The 14,228-nt window shown below is 38.9% G+C and overlaps 1 protein-coding gene across 4 annotated transcripts in view; it reads left to right on the top strand.

Annotated features, from left to right (window-relative positions):
- LOC118269137 (keratin-associated protein 9-9-like) overlaps positions 1–12,347 on the top strand; it is a 72,929-nt gene extending 60,582 nt beyond the window's left edge. For 3 of the 4 annotated variants that reach the window (XM_050704479.1, XM_035584083.2, XM_035584074.2), the window contains 2 exons: positions 10,769–10,795; positions 12,251–12,347. In XM_050704479.1, coding sequence (XP_050560436.1) covers positions 10,769–10,795; positions 12,251–12,286 — 63 coding nt within the window. In that variant the 3' untranslated portion in view covers positions 12,287–12,347. Of the gene's footprint in view, positions 1–10,018; positions 10,049–10,768; positions 10,796–12,250 lie in introns of all 4 variants that reach the window. The other variant, XR_007707151.1, reaches the window with a different exon arrangement.
- Positions 12,348–14,228: the final 1,881 nt, after the last annotated feature.

Raw genomic sequence — 14,228 nt, 5'->3', positions numbered from 1 at the left:
GTACACCTATTGAAAGAATAGACTGTGTAACCTACCTGGGCATGAAAATAGATGAAAACTTTTCCTGGTCACAACATGTAGACTATATTTCTGGTAAATTAAAAATATTATTAAGTAAAATGTACCACCTAATCTTTAAAGTTCCTATTAATATTTTAAGATGTATTTATATGTCGTTAGTTGATTCTATTATGGGCTATGCTTTTGGGAGCTAACATTCAAAACTAACTTAGATAAATTGGAAGCTCTTGAAATTAGATTTTTAAAACTACTTGTCACTAAAAAAACTAAAAGCCACTGTAAAGGAGATTACAAAAAAATATTTAAAATATGTAAAATTTTGCCGATTACTTTAAAAGATAAATATCTTTTATTAGTTAACCACCATGGAACCCAAGAGCATACCCTAACTTATGTGAACAACACTAATAACTAAAGATCTATGGCTGCTGGTAGATTAAATGTACCCAGAGTCACCAATTACTTTGGACTTATTCGTCAACTCGGCCGCAATAAACTCGACCGCGCGGTCGAGTTGGGAAGATTTAAATCTACCTATTATTTCATTGTGCATCTCGACCATAGGAACATTCACTATGCGGTCGAGTCTACCCGGCTAATTTTTGTGATTTTTTTTTTATTCGTCATCTCGACCGAGTACGAAATGTACATTTGAGTAGAAAATGTTTAAGGCATATCATGGAAAGATTTATTTTGTTAGGCCGATTAAAATTCGTGCTGTGCTAACACAAACATCGTAGATGTTTCATTAGAACTACCCTTTAGTTTTGTAAAATGTAGCATTTTAATCATGACCTTACATATATCCTGAATAGTTAAAATAGTTTTGTCTCTCTGTGGAAAGAAATGAACCTAATACTCAACTGAGCAATGCCTGATTAAAAAACATCTTTTTATCTGTCCTTAATTCTAATTTTAAGTTATTTTATATTAAATAATATACCCAGAAGAACAAAAATTTAATTAGAAACGAAACACTTTTGTATGCCACTGTACAATAATGCCTCATATTTTCAATGTCGGTCGAGTTGACGAATAAAAGATACGAATAAATAGCTTCATCAACTCGACCACGTGGTTCGGCCGAGATGCATAATAAAAAAATTATTTATTTTTGAATTTCCCGACTCGACCTCGCGGCCGAGTTGACGAATAAGTCTTACTTTGGTGACAGGACACTAAACAAGAGAATACCTTACCTATTGAACAATCTGCCGGCAAACATAAGGAGTGAAACAAAAACAAATAGATTTAAACGCAAATTAAAATTATATTACTTGGACACGTTAAGTTTTTAGAAATGTTTAACATAGTTACATAAGTTAAACCTAAGCAAGTGTGTTACAACATTTAAAGTTTTGTACTTAAATACCTATATTTATTTAGAAACTTAAGAGATTCAGCAACCCCACAGTCAAACCATTACAACGGTTATGTGGGGCTTAGTCTATAATAATGTTACCTGTGTGGAAATGAAATAAATAAAACTCTCGGCTAATGTGTGCAAAATTCAGAAATTCGCGAAGCCACGGTAATCGACGCAATCGCTATATTGCAAAGTGTATAAGTTTGAGGGACATTGTATTTATCTTTTAAAAATTTGCAAAATTTAAAAAATAAGAGAGGAATATTGTAGCTTCACTTATGGTGTTATCTTCAAACTCTTTGGTTGTTACGGCACTAGCCACTCGAGTGTTGACACGTTTGTCAGTTTTCTCCTTTTGTTTTTTCTAATAATTTTGTCCTAATCTGAAATAGTTAGTAAATTGTGTATTTTTTTTTTCAATGAACAATATATCACTAATTTTACAGTACTGTCAACGGATCTTGGCAGGTCTGAAGTTAGGCTTTGCGAACTTTCGCGCAGGTATGTTCGTGAAGAAAAGTATTACTGCAATATAATTTTTTATAAACCTAATGTACTAATAAAAATTCCCTAACATAAAATCGTCGACCCCTTGGGTACCATGTGAGGTACTTGGCATAGGTTCATCATCGCTATAATCGTCGCTCTCACTTTCAGACTTACTTTCCGAATCTGAAGCTATATTGATGATTATTTGTTCTGTCCATTCGTCAATAATGTGATCACTCTTTCTATATTCGTCTTCGATCTCTTGTACTTTTCTGCACAAAACTTTCCATTCTTCCGGACCCATTAAATTAACTTTTTCTTGTATGAGCTCCATTGTCCGGGTCACATTCCAGTCGACGTTTTTAGAGGCCACATGCCCTGTAATTGCAGCCCACGCCATCTCAATGGGGCTTAAATCGGGATGATACGGGGGTAAACGCAGGACATCATGGTTGTGTTTTTTAAACATTTCATCTATAATACATTTTCGATGTACGTCTTTGTTTTTTTTTTTATTAAGTCATAAAGTTGAGGTTTACTCATTTCTTTTTCATAAGGTATACCCTTGTCTTCTAACCACGATTGCATTTTTGCGTTCTTGTCATTGGATGTAGGGGCATGATTCATGAGTTTGTTATGGTACGGAGCATTATCGATGACCACCACCGAGTTAGGACTCAAATTTGGAATCAGTTGGGTCCGTAACCATGTCTCATAATTTTCGAAATTCATATCATCGTGGTAGTCTTCAGTTTTAGTTCCCGATTTAAAGATGAGTAGGGCGTTCGGAATAAACCCTGCTTCCGATCCAGCGTGCACCATAACTATCCGCTGACCTTTGGATATCCGGCGCTTTAGTCCTTGAGCGGAACCATCTGACCACGCCTTACTTTTTGTATGCGACGAGTGAACATATGATCCATCGGTAAAAACAATTGGTCGCCCTTCATCCCTGAATTTTATTATTGACAAGCTGTGCCCGCGACTTCAAGGCTTCTCTATACACTATGTTAGCGGTGGAATTACCCGGAGCATATACAAAAAGGTTGTTTGGGTTGCTAACACGTGATAGAGAAACATGTAATTGGCCGTGTGAGAAACAATCAAAAGTAAGGTCTACACCCGCAACGGATGTCTGGCCTTGGGCTTTATTAATAGTCATAGCGTATCAGAGGTTTACAGGAAACTGCACACGTTTGAAAGTAAATGGAAAATTATTGGGGATAAAAGGTATCCTGGGAATGAAAACAACATCACCGGAGCCGCAACCTGTTAAGATTTCGGCTTCAATGACATTTCGTTGGAGATTTGTCACTCTCAACCGAGTTCCGTTACATAGTTTAGGTGGGCTTAAATTTCTGAGTAGAATGATTGGTACTCCAACTTTTAAATAAATTTTGTGTGCTGGAAGACCTGGTGTATTTAGAGAGTCTAAAAATTCTACTAGATAGTGAGTGGCATCTCCTTCTTCCAAAGCCGTGTTAATTGATAAATATTCCCTACTTTCTCCAGAAACATGTACTAATATTTGAGAATTTATTGCTGCTGCTTGGTCTTTGCGAGGTGCCAAAATAGCTCGTTGGCATAGCCAAGCAGCGTCATGGTTCGAGATCTCTGATGGATCTCCGTATACAGAGGAAATGAGTTCCTGCTGTGAGGCAACAGGAGAACACAGGCTTTCGACTAAAGTTACTTTACCTCCTTCTTGAGTCGGGTATGTGCCGTTACCAATTTGAAGTAGTACATTTGAGAAAACCTGCGCGTTTGCGACACCTCCCAAATATGCTCGCATATTAAAGCTCAAATTAGTTATTATGACACTACGCCATAAAATAGAGCTCTTTAAACAGGCACCTATTTCATCGGCCCTCGTTCCTCTGGGTATTATAGGGAGTGTCTGCCTGAAGTCTCCACAGAATAGCACCGTTAAACCTCCCATCGGTCGGTCATTTTGTCTTATGTCTCGCAACGTTCTATCTACAGCTTCCACAGCTTTACGATTTGCCATCGTACACTCGTCCCAAACGATAAGGGCGCAATCGCGTAAAACCTTTGCTTTATCACTATTGCGAGACACGTTGCAAACAGGGTTTTCTGTGCGGTCCAAGTCGATTGGTATTTTAAATGTTGTATGTGCAGTTTTTCCTCCTGGTAATAAAGTGGCAGCTATTCCTGAGGAGGCGACGGCAAGGGCAATTTTGTTTTGGCTCCTTATTTGAGCCAAGATAACTTTAGTGAGGAAAGTTTTACCTGTTCCACCAGGTGCATCTAAAAACAGCATTTCTCTTAATGAATGTTCTACACTACAGCATACTCTATCAAAGATTTGACGTTGTTCTGACGTCAAATTTGAACAGCCATTTCGCAATATTTCTGCTAACTCTTCGGGGTTGTCATTTATTTCAGATGTATACTCCCTATTAATTCGTTCCCCACCAACTGTCGGAGTCGGCAAGCCGTATTGACTGAGGGGGTTCCCTCCTATACTTGTAACTATATCTTGTATAGCCAGCAAAGACCTATTATGGCAGCTTTCACGTACTTGGTCAGAAGTTTCACTATTTATATTTTGCTGTCTCAAAAAATCTTCGGCAAACGCGTCTTTATATTTTTGCCACAACTGCCCAGCGTCCGATTGGCCACAAAATGTCAACAAAATGGCAAATAAATGGCGCAAACGATGTGGACTATCACTGACGCATGCTTCGGCTAAAGCATCATCCCAATGCTGATAGCCATCTAATAAATGCCGTGCGCGGCAAGCAGCTTGAAATGTGGGATTTTCCAAATCGTCCACTTTGCGGAGCTCAGCAAAAGAAGTAGGTCCTCGCACTGTGTGAAGAAGAAGGCGTAAATAATAACACTCTGCATTATTTGGGTGCACCGTGTATAATCTTCCAATCACGTGTTCTTTAAAAATTCCGCTCTCGCCTTCTACAGCAGTTCCACATCTCCTGCGATTAAAAACACCTTGCTGCTTGTTATAAGTATAATAATGTGGCACTTCATTGTACAACAGAGACTTAGCGAAATTGTCTCTTTCGCAAAGGCGAAAGAATGCTAGCAAGGTGGTTTGTCTTGGGCTGTTCATTCTTTCTGCCACATTTTTTGGCTGAAAGTAAACACGCTGCCCGCCTTCCAGGTGCACGTCAAGATGGATGACTGGCGGATACCTTTCATGAATAGGGAAACTCAAAATGTGCCAAACTGCCTCCGAAGAGCTTATGTATCGGCCAGATTGATACCTTGTCACTTCATCAAATTGGTTGTTATTTCTCAGTGCTATCATAGCTTGATCACTACCTTTATTAACATATTTACATATATATTTTATATATTCGACGCTATTACAAATTTCAACATTTTTGTGTGCTTGAAAAGCTTTTGACAAAACTGGAGAATACGGTACCACCCAACTATTATCTAGAATTATTTCTTGTCCACGGAATCTGATAGTAGCCGTGAAACCACCTTGTGACGGTGATCTTCGCCGGTATTGCGGATACCCATTTTCCCCAGCCATAGTTAGTTCTTTAAGTGCTCTGGGGTATTTTTTTGAGCATTGACCATCTTTCATGCACGGTGATTCCCTGTTTAAGACACCACATGGCCCGTGAACCATATGTGTTTTTATTATATCATGCAAAATCGGATCTGCATTATAGTCCGGAAATTCTGCACTTATGACACTGTCTATAGCATCGGGACGGATTTTTTCTTCCAGCCACAGAAGAATGTGCGCGTGGGGTAAACCACGCTTTTGCCACTCGACGCTATACATAAAACAAAGAGTTGAACCGAAAACTTTCTCCTTTGTAAGTAGATTAATCAAGACTTTGAGTTTTAAATGAAAAATCCTAGCAATAATGTCATGTCTGTCGTATGATGCCTGTCCTGTGAGAAGTGTCTGGCAAATCTCCGTCCACTTTGGATTTGTTGTAAATGTTATAAAAAGGTCCGGCCGGCCGTATTTACGGACGTAACAAAAAGCATCTTGCGTTCGTTCGTGCATATACCGCGGACCGCCTCACAGTGATTCATCCTGAACATGCTAGCTAGACAAAAGTCACTTCCAAATTTCCAAGAACTTACTATTGAAATATGAAGCCAATATCCCCAGTATCCCAGATCTAAGAATTGTTTTGCACACATTTCAATCACTAATGAGCTAATAAGGGCTGTTATACAAATAAGGTGTAAGTAAAGTGTTAACTAGTGGCAATTTCGCTTCTAACGAGAAACATCATATCGTAGTGAATTTTATACTTGTGAAAAAAAACTGTGATGGATTTTGTAGCTGAAGGTATGTACTTTTTATTTTGATACTTAAAGTACCTATAGTTTTTCTCTGCTATTTACAAAACGTGCAATGTTGCAAAATTTTGATATTTTTTCGTCGTTTTTAAAGTTTAATGGACCAGAAACTATCTCTCCCCTTTTTCCCCCGGGTTGATTTTCTATATATCATAGCTATATCTATTAGCTTTTGATTTTTAGTAGTCATAAAATTCACAAAAAATTACAACTATGTTTTTTATTGGATTTTCTAGACATCGAAGTAACAATTCCAAACATTGAGTTTTTGGAAGAATGGTGTAAACACCCAAAATAATATCGTACCAGTGCATTATATCAATATATAAGGGACAGACACGGACCATAGAGTATCAGCGATGATTCTATGAAAGAGTTAAGGAACCATATCAGCAGAAATTCTTCAAAATTTGCTGAAAAATGGAAGAGTTCTGGAGGCAATCATGAACGCTTCTTGTTCAACCATTCTACTTATTTGGCAGAAGATTTCTAGCGTAAAGTGACTGCCCACCCCAAACCATGAACATCCACTCCGGGTCATCCTACTAAAACCTTTGATGACCTGAGTGATTACTTCACATAAGCTTGAAGTTAAAAAATGAAACCTTTGAGATGAAAATGACAAAGCAAATGTAAAACAGCGTTCAGCTCCTATCCAAGATAGGTTTAAGTCGGAAATGGGTTTAATAGTCGATAAACCAAAACCTGGATTCGGGAATACTAATGATGGAAATACTTCTGATCGTTTTCTTGGGTATCCTGAACTAGCTTCAGATATTTTTTAGGTTTAAATGTTTTTCTAATGTTTAAGTTTTAGAATTAATTATAATTATTAGGGATATAATTAAATATTATATATAGACATATTTTTTATAGATATAAGTAAACATGAGTAGTTCTAGTCTGAATGGTAGTTCTGTCTATAATATTGAAGATACTTCTTCAGAACAATATAGTGCTGTAGTATAAGGAAAAGGACTGTGAAATGTAAAATGTACTTTAAATATTATTTACTAATTACAATTTTAAGAATGTAAGTACTTTAACCCTTTAACGGTTATAAGGATCTAGATGAGATAGAAAGATTTGGTTTCAGGTCGAAAAATAAAATTGCAAATAGAAATTTTGTTCCTTTTTTATTGGTTTTTATTGGTGGGAAAAATATTCCCTCTAACTGCAAAAGGGTTAAGGCAATTTGATACAACTTAGGTATCTAATGAGGCCCCATTGTGCAATTAGTAGCTATGATATTAGTAATTGAACCATAATATATGTTGTTACCCCTTTTATATTATTGAATTTATATTTACGTGTCCTAATTACACACTTTATTTGGTAATCTTTGTATTCTTAAAAATCGTACCCCTACCCCCTACCCCTAGTTACCTACCTATCCCCTTTTATTTGGGTGTTTTGCACAAATTATGCAATAAAACGTCAAATGAAAGCCGTATAAGACAAAAAACATCAATAAATAATTTTGTCCAGCTAGCATGTTCTGGATGAATCACTGTGCGCCTGTGAAACTGGATGGCAAAATAACCAATCGACCCAAGTCTTCGACGTTATTATCTGATTGCATGGCGTCCCGCAAGTGCACGTATTCTTCAGCGCGTAACCGTCGCTGGTTAGTGCGAATATACACTAAACGTTCAGTTTCATTTTTTGCGTACATGTCCACAATAAATTGGCTGAACAAACCACGAAAACGTTGCAAATATACAAAACTGTTTTGCCTTATTTGTAAAAGGTAAGAATAGTACTGTTGAGCAGATATTTTTTTTGATAATTAGTGACTCTCGTAGTAGGATTCACTTGGTACAGCCCAAAATTGTACCCATCTTCACCATGACAATAAATTAGTGGATATTGCAGGGCGTCGTAAGCTCGGTGGGTTTCCAAAATGCGTTGAAGGCGATCGTCGCGTGTACGCAACACGATATCACGCCTCTCACACTCCTGGTCGACTAAAACAACTGCAACTTCATCTGCGACGGGTGCATTGTGTCTTCCACGGTGTTCACCCACAGGACGTCTATCGGCACTTATAACAATTTTGAAATCATTGCTGCCTTGTGGAATTGACTCCAATGCAGCTTTGAATTCACGAACGTACTGGTTAACGTGATGCAGCAATTCTTGAAGTTGAGCCAAAAGCTGAGCATTGAGCTGGGGAAAATTGTGATTTCTAACATTAAGCTGTTGCGTGTAATCGGATACAAAATAAATTTGGGCTCATTTTCTGGCAGCAAAGATCCAATAAGGTGATAAACTTGACCTTGTACTTTGAAGGTTGGCATGAACGGTCCTTCCGTTATTTGTTTTGCCCCAAAGGAAGTCATTTGGAAAACACAGTTATATAAATGAATATTATCCAAAAAATGTTTCGACTGGGGATGATCGCCATTAAGGAGACTTTTAAGTAAGTGTGGTGGATCTTGGAAATTTGGAAGAACAATTTTTCCATTTGAGCAGCACATTCCGTCTGTCTCTTTCCTCCATTTCAAAGCATGACAAAAATTACAAATTTCTCTCATGTCACCCACGGAAGTAAAGCCAGCATAATTAATTCTAGACGAATAAGTGAACCCTGATTTTTCCCTATTGTCCCAAGGTAATAAAATATTTGCATCGTCATATTCCATGGACTCATCAGCTTCGCTATTTGTTTCTCTATTCATATGGTATCGAGCTCGTTCCATTTCTAGGCGAGATTGACGTTGTTCTGCTGTTTCTGCTCGTCTTAGTTCATCTATTCTTTCCCTTTCAGATGCAAGATAACTTTCATTGTTTCTTTGTACACCTGCATAGTTATGTCTAGCTATTTGTAATCGTTCTTCTCTTTGGGAGAGAGATTCAGACTCGCGCGAGAGAGCGTGATGCTCTCGATCAGATAACAGACGTGCTTGGCGTTCCTCGATACTCTCTTGAGAACGCAAAGTCGCGGTCCGAGTTCTTTGCGAACTTAAGCGAGACCCTCCGCTATACAACGATTAAACACGGTCAGGATCGAATTTCCATATTTCGGATTTTGTCGCGCAAAGATACTCAGAGCATAGCTCTCTCCATCGCGCGCTGGGCGACTCTGAGCCTTTCTAAAAGGCCAGCAGTTAGGGACCATGTCTCGGTATCGTATGTCATCACTGGCAACACACACTGGTTGTACATCCTGGTCTTCAGACACTGCGGAATTTTTGACGAGAATACTTCATGTAACTTCCCAAACGCTGCCCATCCGAGTTGGATTCTTCGGGCGACCTCTTTCTCGAAGTTGGACCTACCTAGCTGGATGATCTGACCCAGGTATGTATAGTGGTCTACAACTTCGAGTATATCGTTCCCAACGATAACAGGTATAGGTGCAACATGGACATTTGACATGATTTTCGTCTTGTCCATGTTCATTTTAAGACCCACCTGTTGGAAAACGGTATTGAGGTCGCTGACCATGGTGTTCTTCTTAGGTCTTCCAGCGACTCTGCCATTACGACTATAAGCTGTGGAAAAATCAAGGATTTATTTCAAAGAGAACATAAGAAAGCATACTAAAGGAAAAAAATAATAATAGCAGTTTGCGAGAGTTCATTGCTAATGAAATTAGCCTCGGACATTGTATAGAGAAATTATCGTATTAGTGATACGCATAGTTTACAAAATTTCGAAAAGTTTGATTTTTTGGTTATAAATCGTTTATTTTTACCTTATTGCTGAGATTTAAGTTATTTGGATTTTTCGTTATTAATAAATATTTTCTCCATAAATATATAATTCTTAATAACAATATATTTGAATGTACTCATATTTTATAACAACACTAATTTTTCACAGTAAAACAGTAACTACTTGTAATTAATTTAGGTAAATTGCTTATTATTCTAATTTACCAGTATAAAAAACGATTCTTATACATAGAAGTATTTTTGTTCGATTTAACCACGATATTATTACATATAGCTGCTAGCGAAACCGGCGAAACCAAAGAACAGACAATGTTCCTATACACAAATATTTGTTTGTCTATTTGGCCGAAATGACCACATTAATATTAACTATGCGACGACTCATCCGAACTTGCGGATGATTCTATGTCATTATGACGTAGCATATGTGAAAAAAAAAATTTTTTTTAAATGTCTTACTCAAACACATAATTAAAATTAAACTTTACTAGAGAAAGTTTATTTTACCCCCTAAACTGTGCAACATTCGATTCACCTGGCAGATGCTTCTGCTTACCCAAACCGCCTGTATTTTTTTATTCCATAATTATCAATAAATAAACTAAGTTATACATTAAATTTTTGAGCTTACAGAAATAAGTTTATTTACCTTATTTATTTTACATTTTAAAACACAAAAGGGCTGATGACGTGCAGGACTGATGCCTGCCAGGTCATTATAATTGGCCTTGGTGTATCATCACTCCACAAATTTCTAGCCTTACAGAAAGACCGTTAGTCGCGGTGGTTCAGTAGCTCTCCACCTATAAGAAATCAACAATGGCCAGTCTGCCTAGTAATACACGTACATATTAGTCGCATACAATCTACCTACAACTGATATTATTTTAATTTCAAGTGTGCTGGTGCTGATTGCGATTCAAGGGTAAGTACAACAAAGTATAGCCGTCTATTTATTTATGAAAAGATCTAATAACATTCAAAACCATTGCAACACTAAATTCCTTAGGTTTTTTCACAAATAGCAATCAAAAATATATTTTTATCAAACATTATCATATTCTCTCCACTTTACCACACCATAAAACAAAAGTATGAAAAGACCTATGAGACTTTATAAGCCAGAGGTGATATATTTACCACCTACAAAAAAGTTGTTTGTCTTTCGAGTTATCAAAAAATTTAAAGATTAGTCTGTGAATCTCGAGAAGTAAAAGTTGCGGTTGCGGATATTCTACTTCTTGGTGGACGCAAGTTTGGCAAACTCTTTCATTTTATATTCCCTAACATCGAAAGTAGAAAAGCTTACCAACTTAGAATTTTGGTTGGCTATTTCAAGAGGTTTGATTGGTGACTATAGCAGCAGAAAAAGATCAAGCTTGCCTACATACTCTGCAAGAAATCACGCATAGCATGCCCATAGGTTTATCAAAAAAGTTTAAATGCTGTACCTGAAGAACTGCAAAAGTAAACGTAGGTGATCATATGCCGGCAGAATCCAACTCTGCTTACTTACCGACGCTGTAAATTGCAGCACAAAGGCACAAAAGATAAGCGCAGCAAATTAAAATGCAGTAAGCGTAATGCCCCTTTTTTCTCTATTGTCCTCTTACGCTTGTTTTGCACAATTTCACAGATATTAATGTCACCAATTTGACTTGCATGTTTATGGGCAGTGGGAATAGTTTTACCACACACACACACACACAACGTCGCGCCTTTTATCCCCAAAGGGGTAGGCAGAGGTGCACATTACGGCACGTAATGCCACTATGCAATGTACACCCACTTTTCACCATTTGTGTTATAAGTCCCATGTAATAGGGGGTGAGCCTATTGCCATATCCCGGGCACGATTCCGGACTCCGTGCTACTACCGAGAAATTTTCGAATTCGTTTGCCCGACCCGGGAATCGAACCCGAGACCCCTAGTTCGGCAGTCGCACTTGCAACCACTCGACCAACGAGGCAGTTTTACCACTTATTTTCCAAAACTTTCAAATTAAATAATGTTTTTCTTTTAAGTTTTTTTTTTTTTTGTTATTTAGATAATAACATGCCAAAAGTATATTTTTCCTCTGAATACTTCTGCCTTATAAAGGGTAAAGAAATTTGGGCATATAACCAATTTTTTTCTAAACTTCAAATTTTTTCTAAATAAGTACTCAATTTCACTCCTGGTCTATCATATGGTCAAGTCATCGTCGAGATTTAGAACACCCTGGTATATAAATGGCAGGCAGTGCCGCCGTTAAGACATCTAGGTTTTTACCTGTCCACTTCATCCAGTTCCAAAAATGTATGTTGAAAACAGTTAGTACACTTGGATCCAAGCATCTTGGAGATAGACGACAGTACTAACCCAACTTGTGTTTTTCAGTGTACTGGACGACTTTGTAAACAAACCTCGTCATGAATGGAAAATAATGATGAAGAATAGCCTTAATGAAATGAATTAATGAAATGATTTATGCATTTGACGTATTTTTTATTTTATATTAATGGTTTTTTTTACAATATATAATAATAATGAATATAAATAAAATACAGATATTCCTTATCTATAAACATTATTTCCCAGGCATTATTATTAAAGTCCTGGGGTCGCAGGGGCCGAAATCGCTCTTGAAAGAAAACATATTTTATTAAATTAATATATATCATAATTTAGCATATTTATTTGTTAAAATATTTTTTTTCTTATCTCACACTATGTCCAATAGTAAGCAATGTGTGAAAAATAATATTATAAATACGAGAGTAACTCACGTCTGTCTCTTCTCTACGCCAAAACTACTGTACCGGTTTGGATACATATATAATTGACTACCCCGTAAATCCCCCAGTAACAGAAACAACGACGTTAAAATCCCGGGACTATTCTTGAAGTAACGAATTTACGCTTAGGAATGGTAGCGACGGTGACGACACGCGCCCGGCTCTGGTTTAAGTTATGGTGCGAAGGGAAATTGGATGCCGTCTCCCCTTTCTGCGAAGCAGTCGTGCTAGCTAAGGAGGAAGCGGAGCGCGCGAGGGAACGATCCTTCTCACGCCCCAGCCACCGCAGGAGATACTCCGAGCGTCGGGGATCGCACCACTATCTCCGGCCACCGTTAGTGTAAGGGTAGTTTACCACCCGGAGCTGGACCAGAACCAGACCCGTGTGTGCGACGCGTGACCCAAAGAGCCACCAGAACACCATATGTGGGGCGTAGTAAAGCTGATGTCCGATCCGGAACTGCAGACAACGTAACGGGTTACCAGGGCCCTGGTTAAAAGCAGAACCTACGAACCTAGTTCTTACGAACGGGGTGGTTTTTAGTCAGTACGATTTTGACACTCCCTCTCGCCTCATCCAAAGCGAGAGAGGTTATTGAATGAATTCATCCTTCAAAAAAAAACTTCGTACGCTTCGCGCCCGTCCTTTTTTATGGAATAAGCCCTTAAACGAGCAGAGGGATCACCTGATGGTAAGCAATCGCCGCCACGCATGGACACTTGAAACACCAGAGGCGTTACAATTAATCCTAAATTAATCACTTTTGGGAAGATTGGGAAGGGGGTAATTGGGCCTCCGGTAACCTCACTCACACAACGAAACACAACGCAAGCATTGTTCCACGTCGGTTTTCTGTGAGGCCGGCGGTAAAAAACGCACTTATAACGGAAATCCAGCTGGCCAAGAACCAGGCCCGCGGAGGTTATGCTGGAGACTCTGGACAGATACCCGTGGGGACATAACGACGATGCCGACGCACCGGAAATGACCGAAGCAGAACTGAGTGGCGACGCGCCGCATGGGCGCCAAGGACACCGCCGTGGGTCCTGGCCTCGGAGATTTTCAGGCCTCGACTAATTGTTCTATTCAGCGCATGTTTGCAGAGGGTCAGTTCCCACTATCATGGAAGACGGTCCTTGCGAAGAAGCCGGGTCGCCCTGTAGACTCTTCGTACGCGTACCGGGCCATTGTGCTGCTCGACAAGTTGGGAAAACTATTCGGAAGAATAATTTCGACCCGCCTTGTCGCGTACTTGATGGGAAGGGAAGGGCCGGACCTCGCAGATGGCCAGTTCAGCTTTCGGAGGGACCTCACGATATGGACTGTGTCCAGGGCCAAGGGGTAAGTTCGTCGTGGCGGTCTCAAGTCATCATCGTCTTAGAAGATCATGGCCATTCAAATCGGATATCGCACGATCTCGAGGTAGGCAGCCAACCTCCTTGCCGGATTACCACCGTGGGATTTGTACGCGGACAAATACTCTAAAAGTATTGGTATGGAAGTTAGGTCAATAGTGTTAGATGGGCTGATGCTGTCTATGCAGTATGGGATGGAGTGCAGGGTGAGGCAAGGAGGGTTG

This window comes from Spodoptera frugiperda, chromosome 25 (assembly GCF_023101765.2).
Source record: "Spodoptera frugiperda isolate SF20-4 chromosome 25, AGI-APGP_CSIRO_Sfru_2.0, whole genome shotgun sequence".
Classification (NCBI taxonomy): domain Eukaryota; kingdom Metazoa; phylum Arthropoda; class Insecta; order Lepidoptera; family Noctuidae; genus Spodoptera; species Spodoptera frugiperda.
Note: the sequence above shows the minus strand (reverse complement) of the source record. Positions and strands in the feature narration are given on the sequence as shown.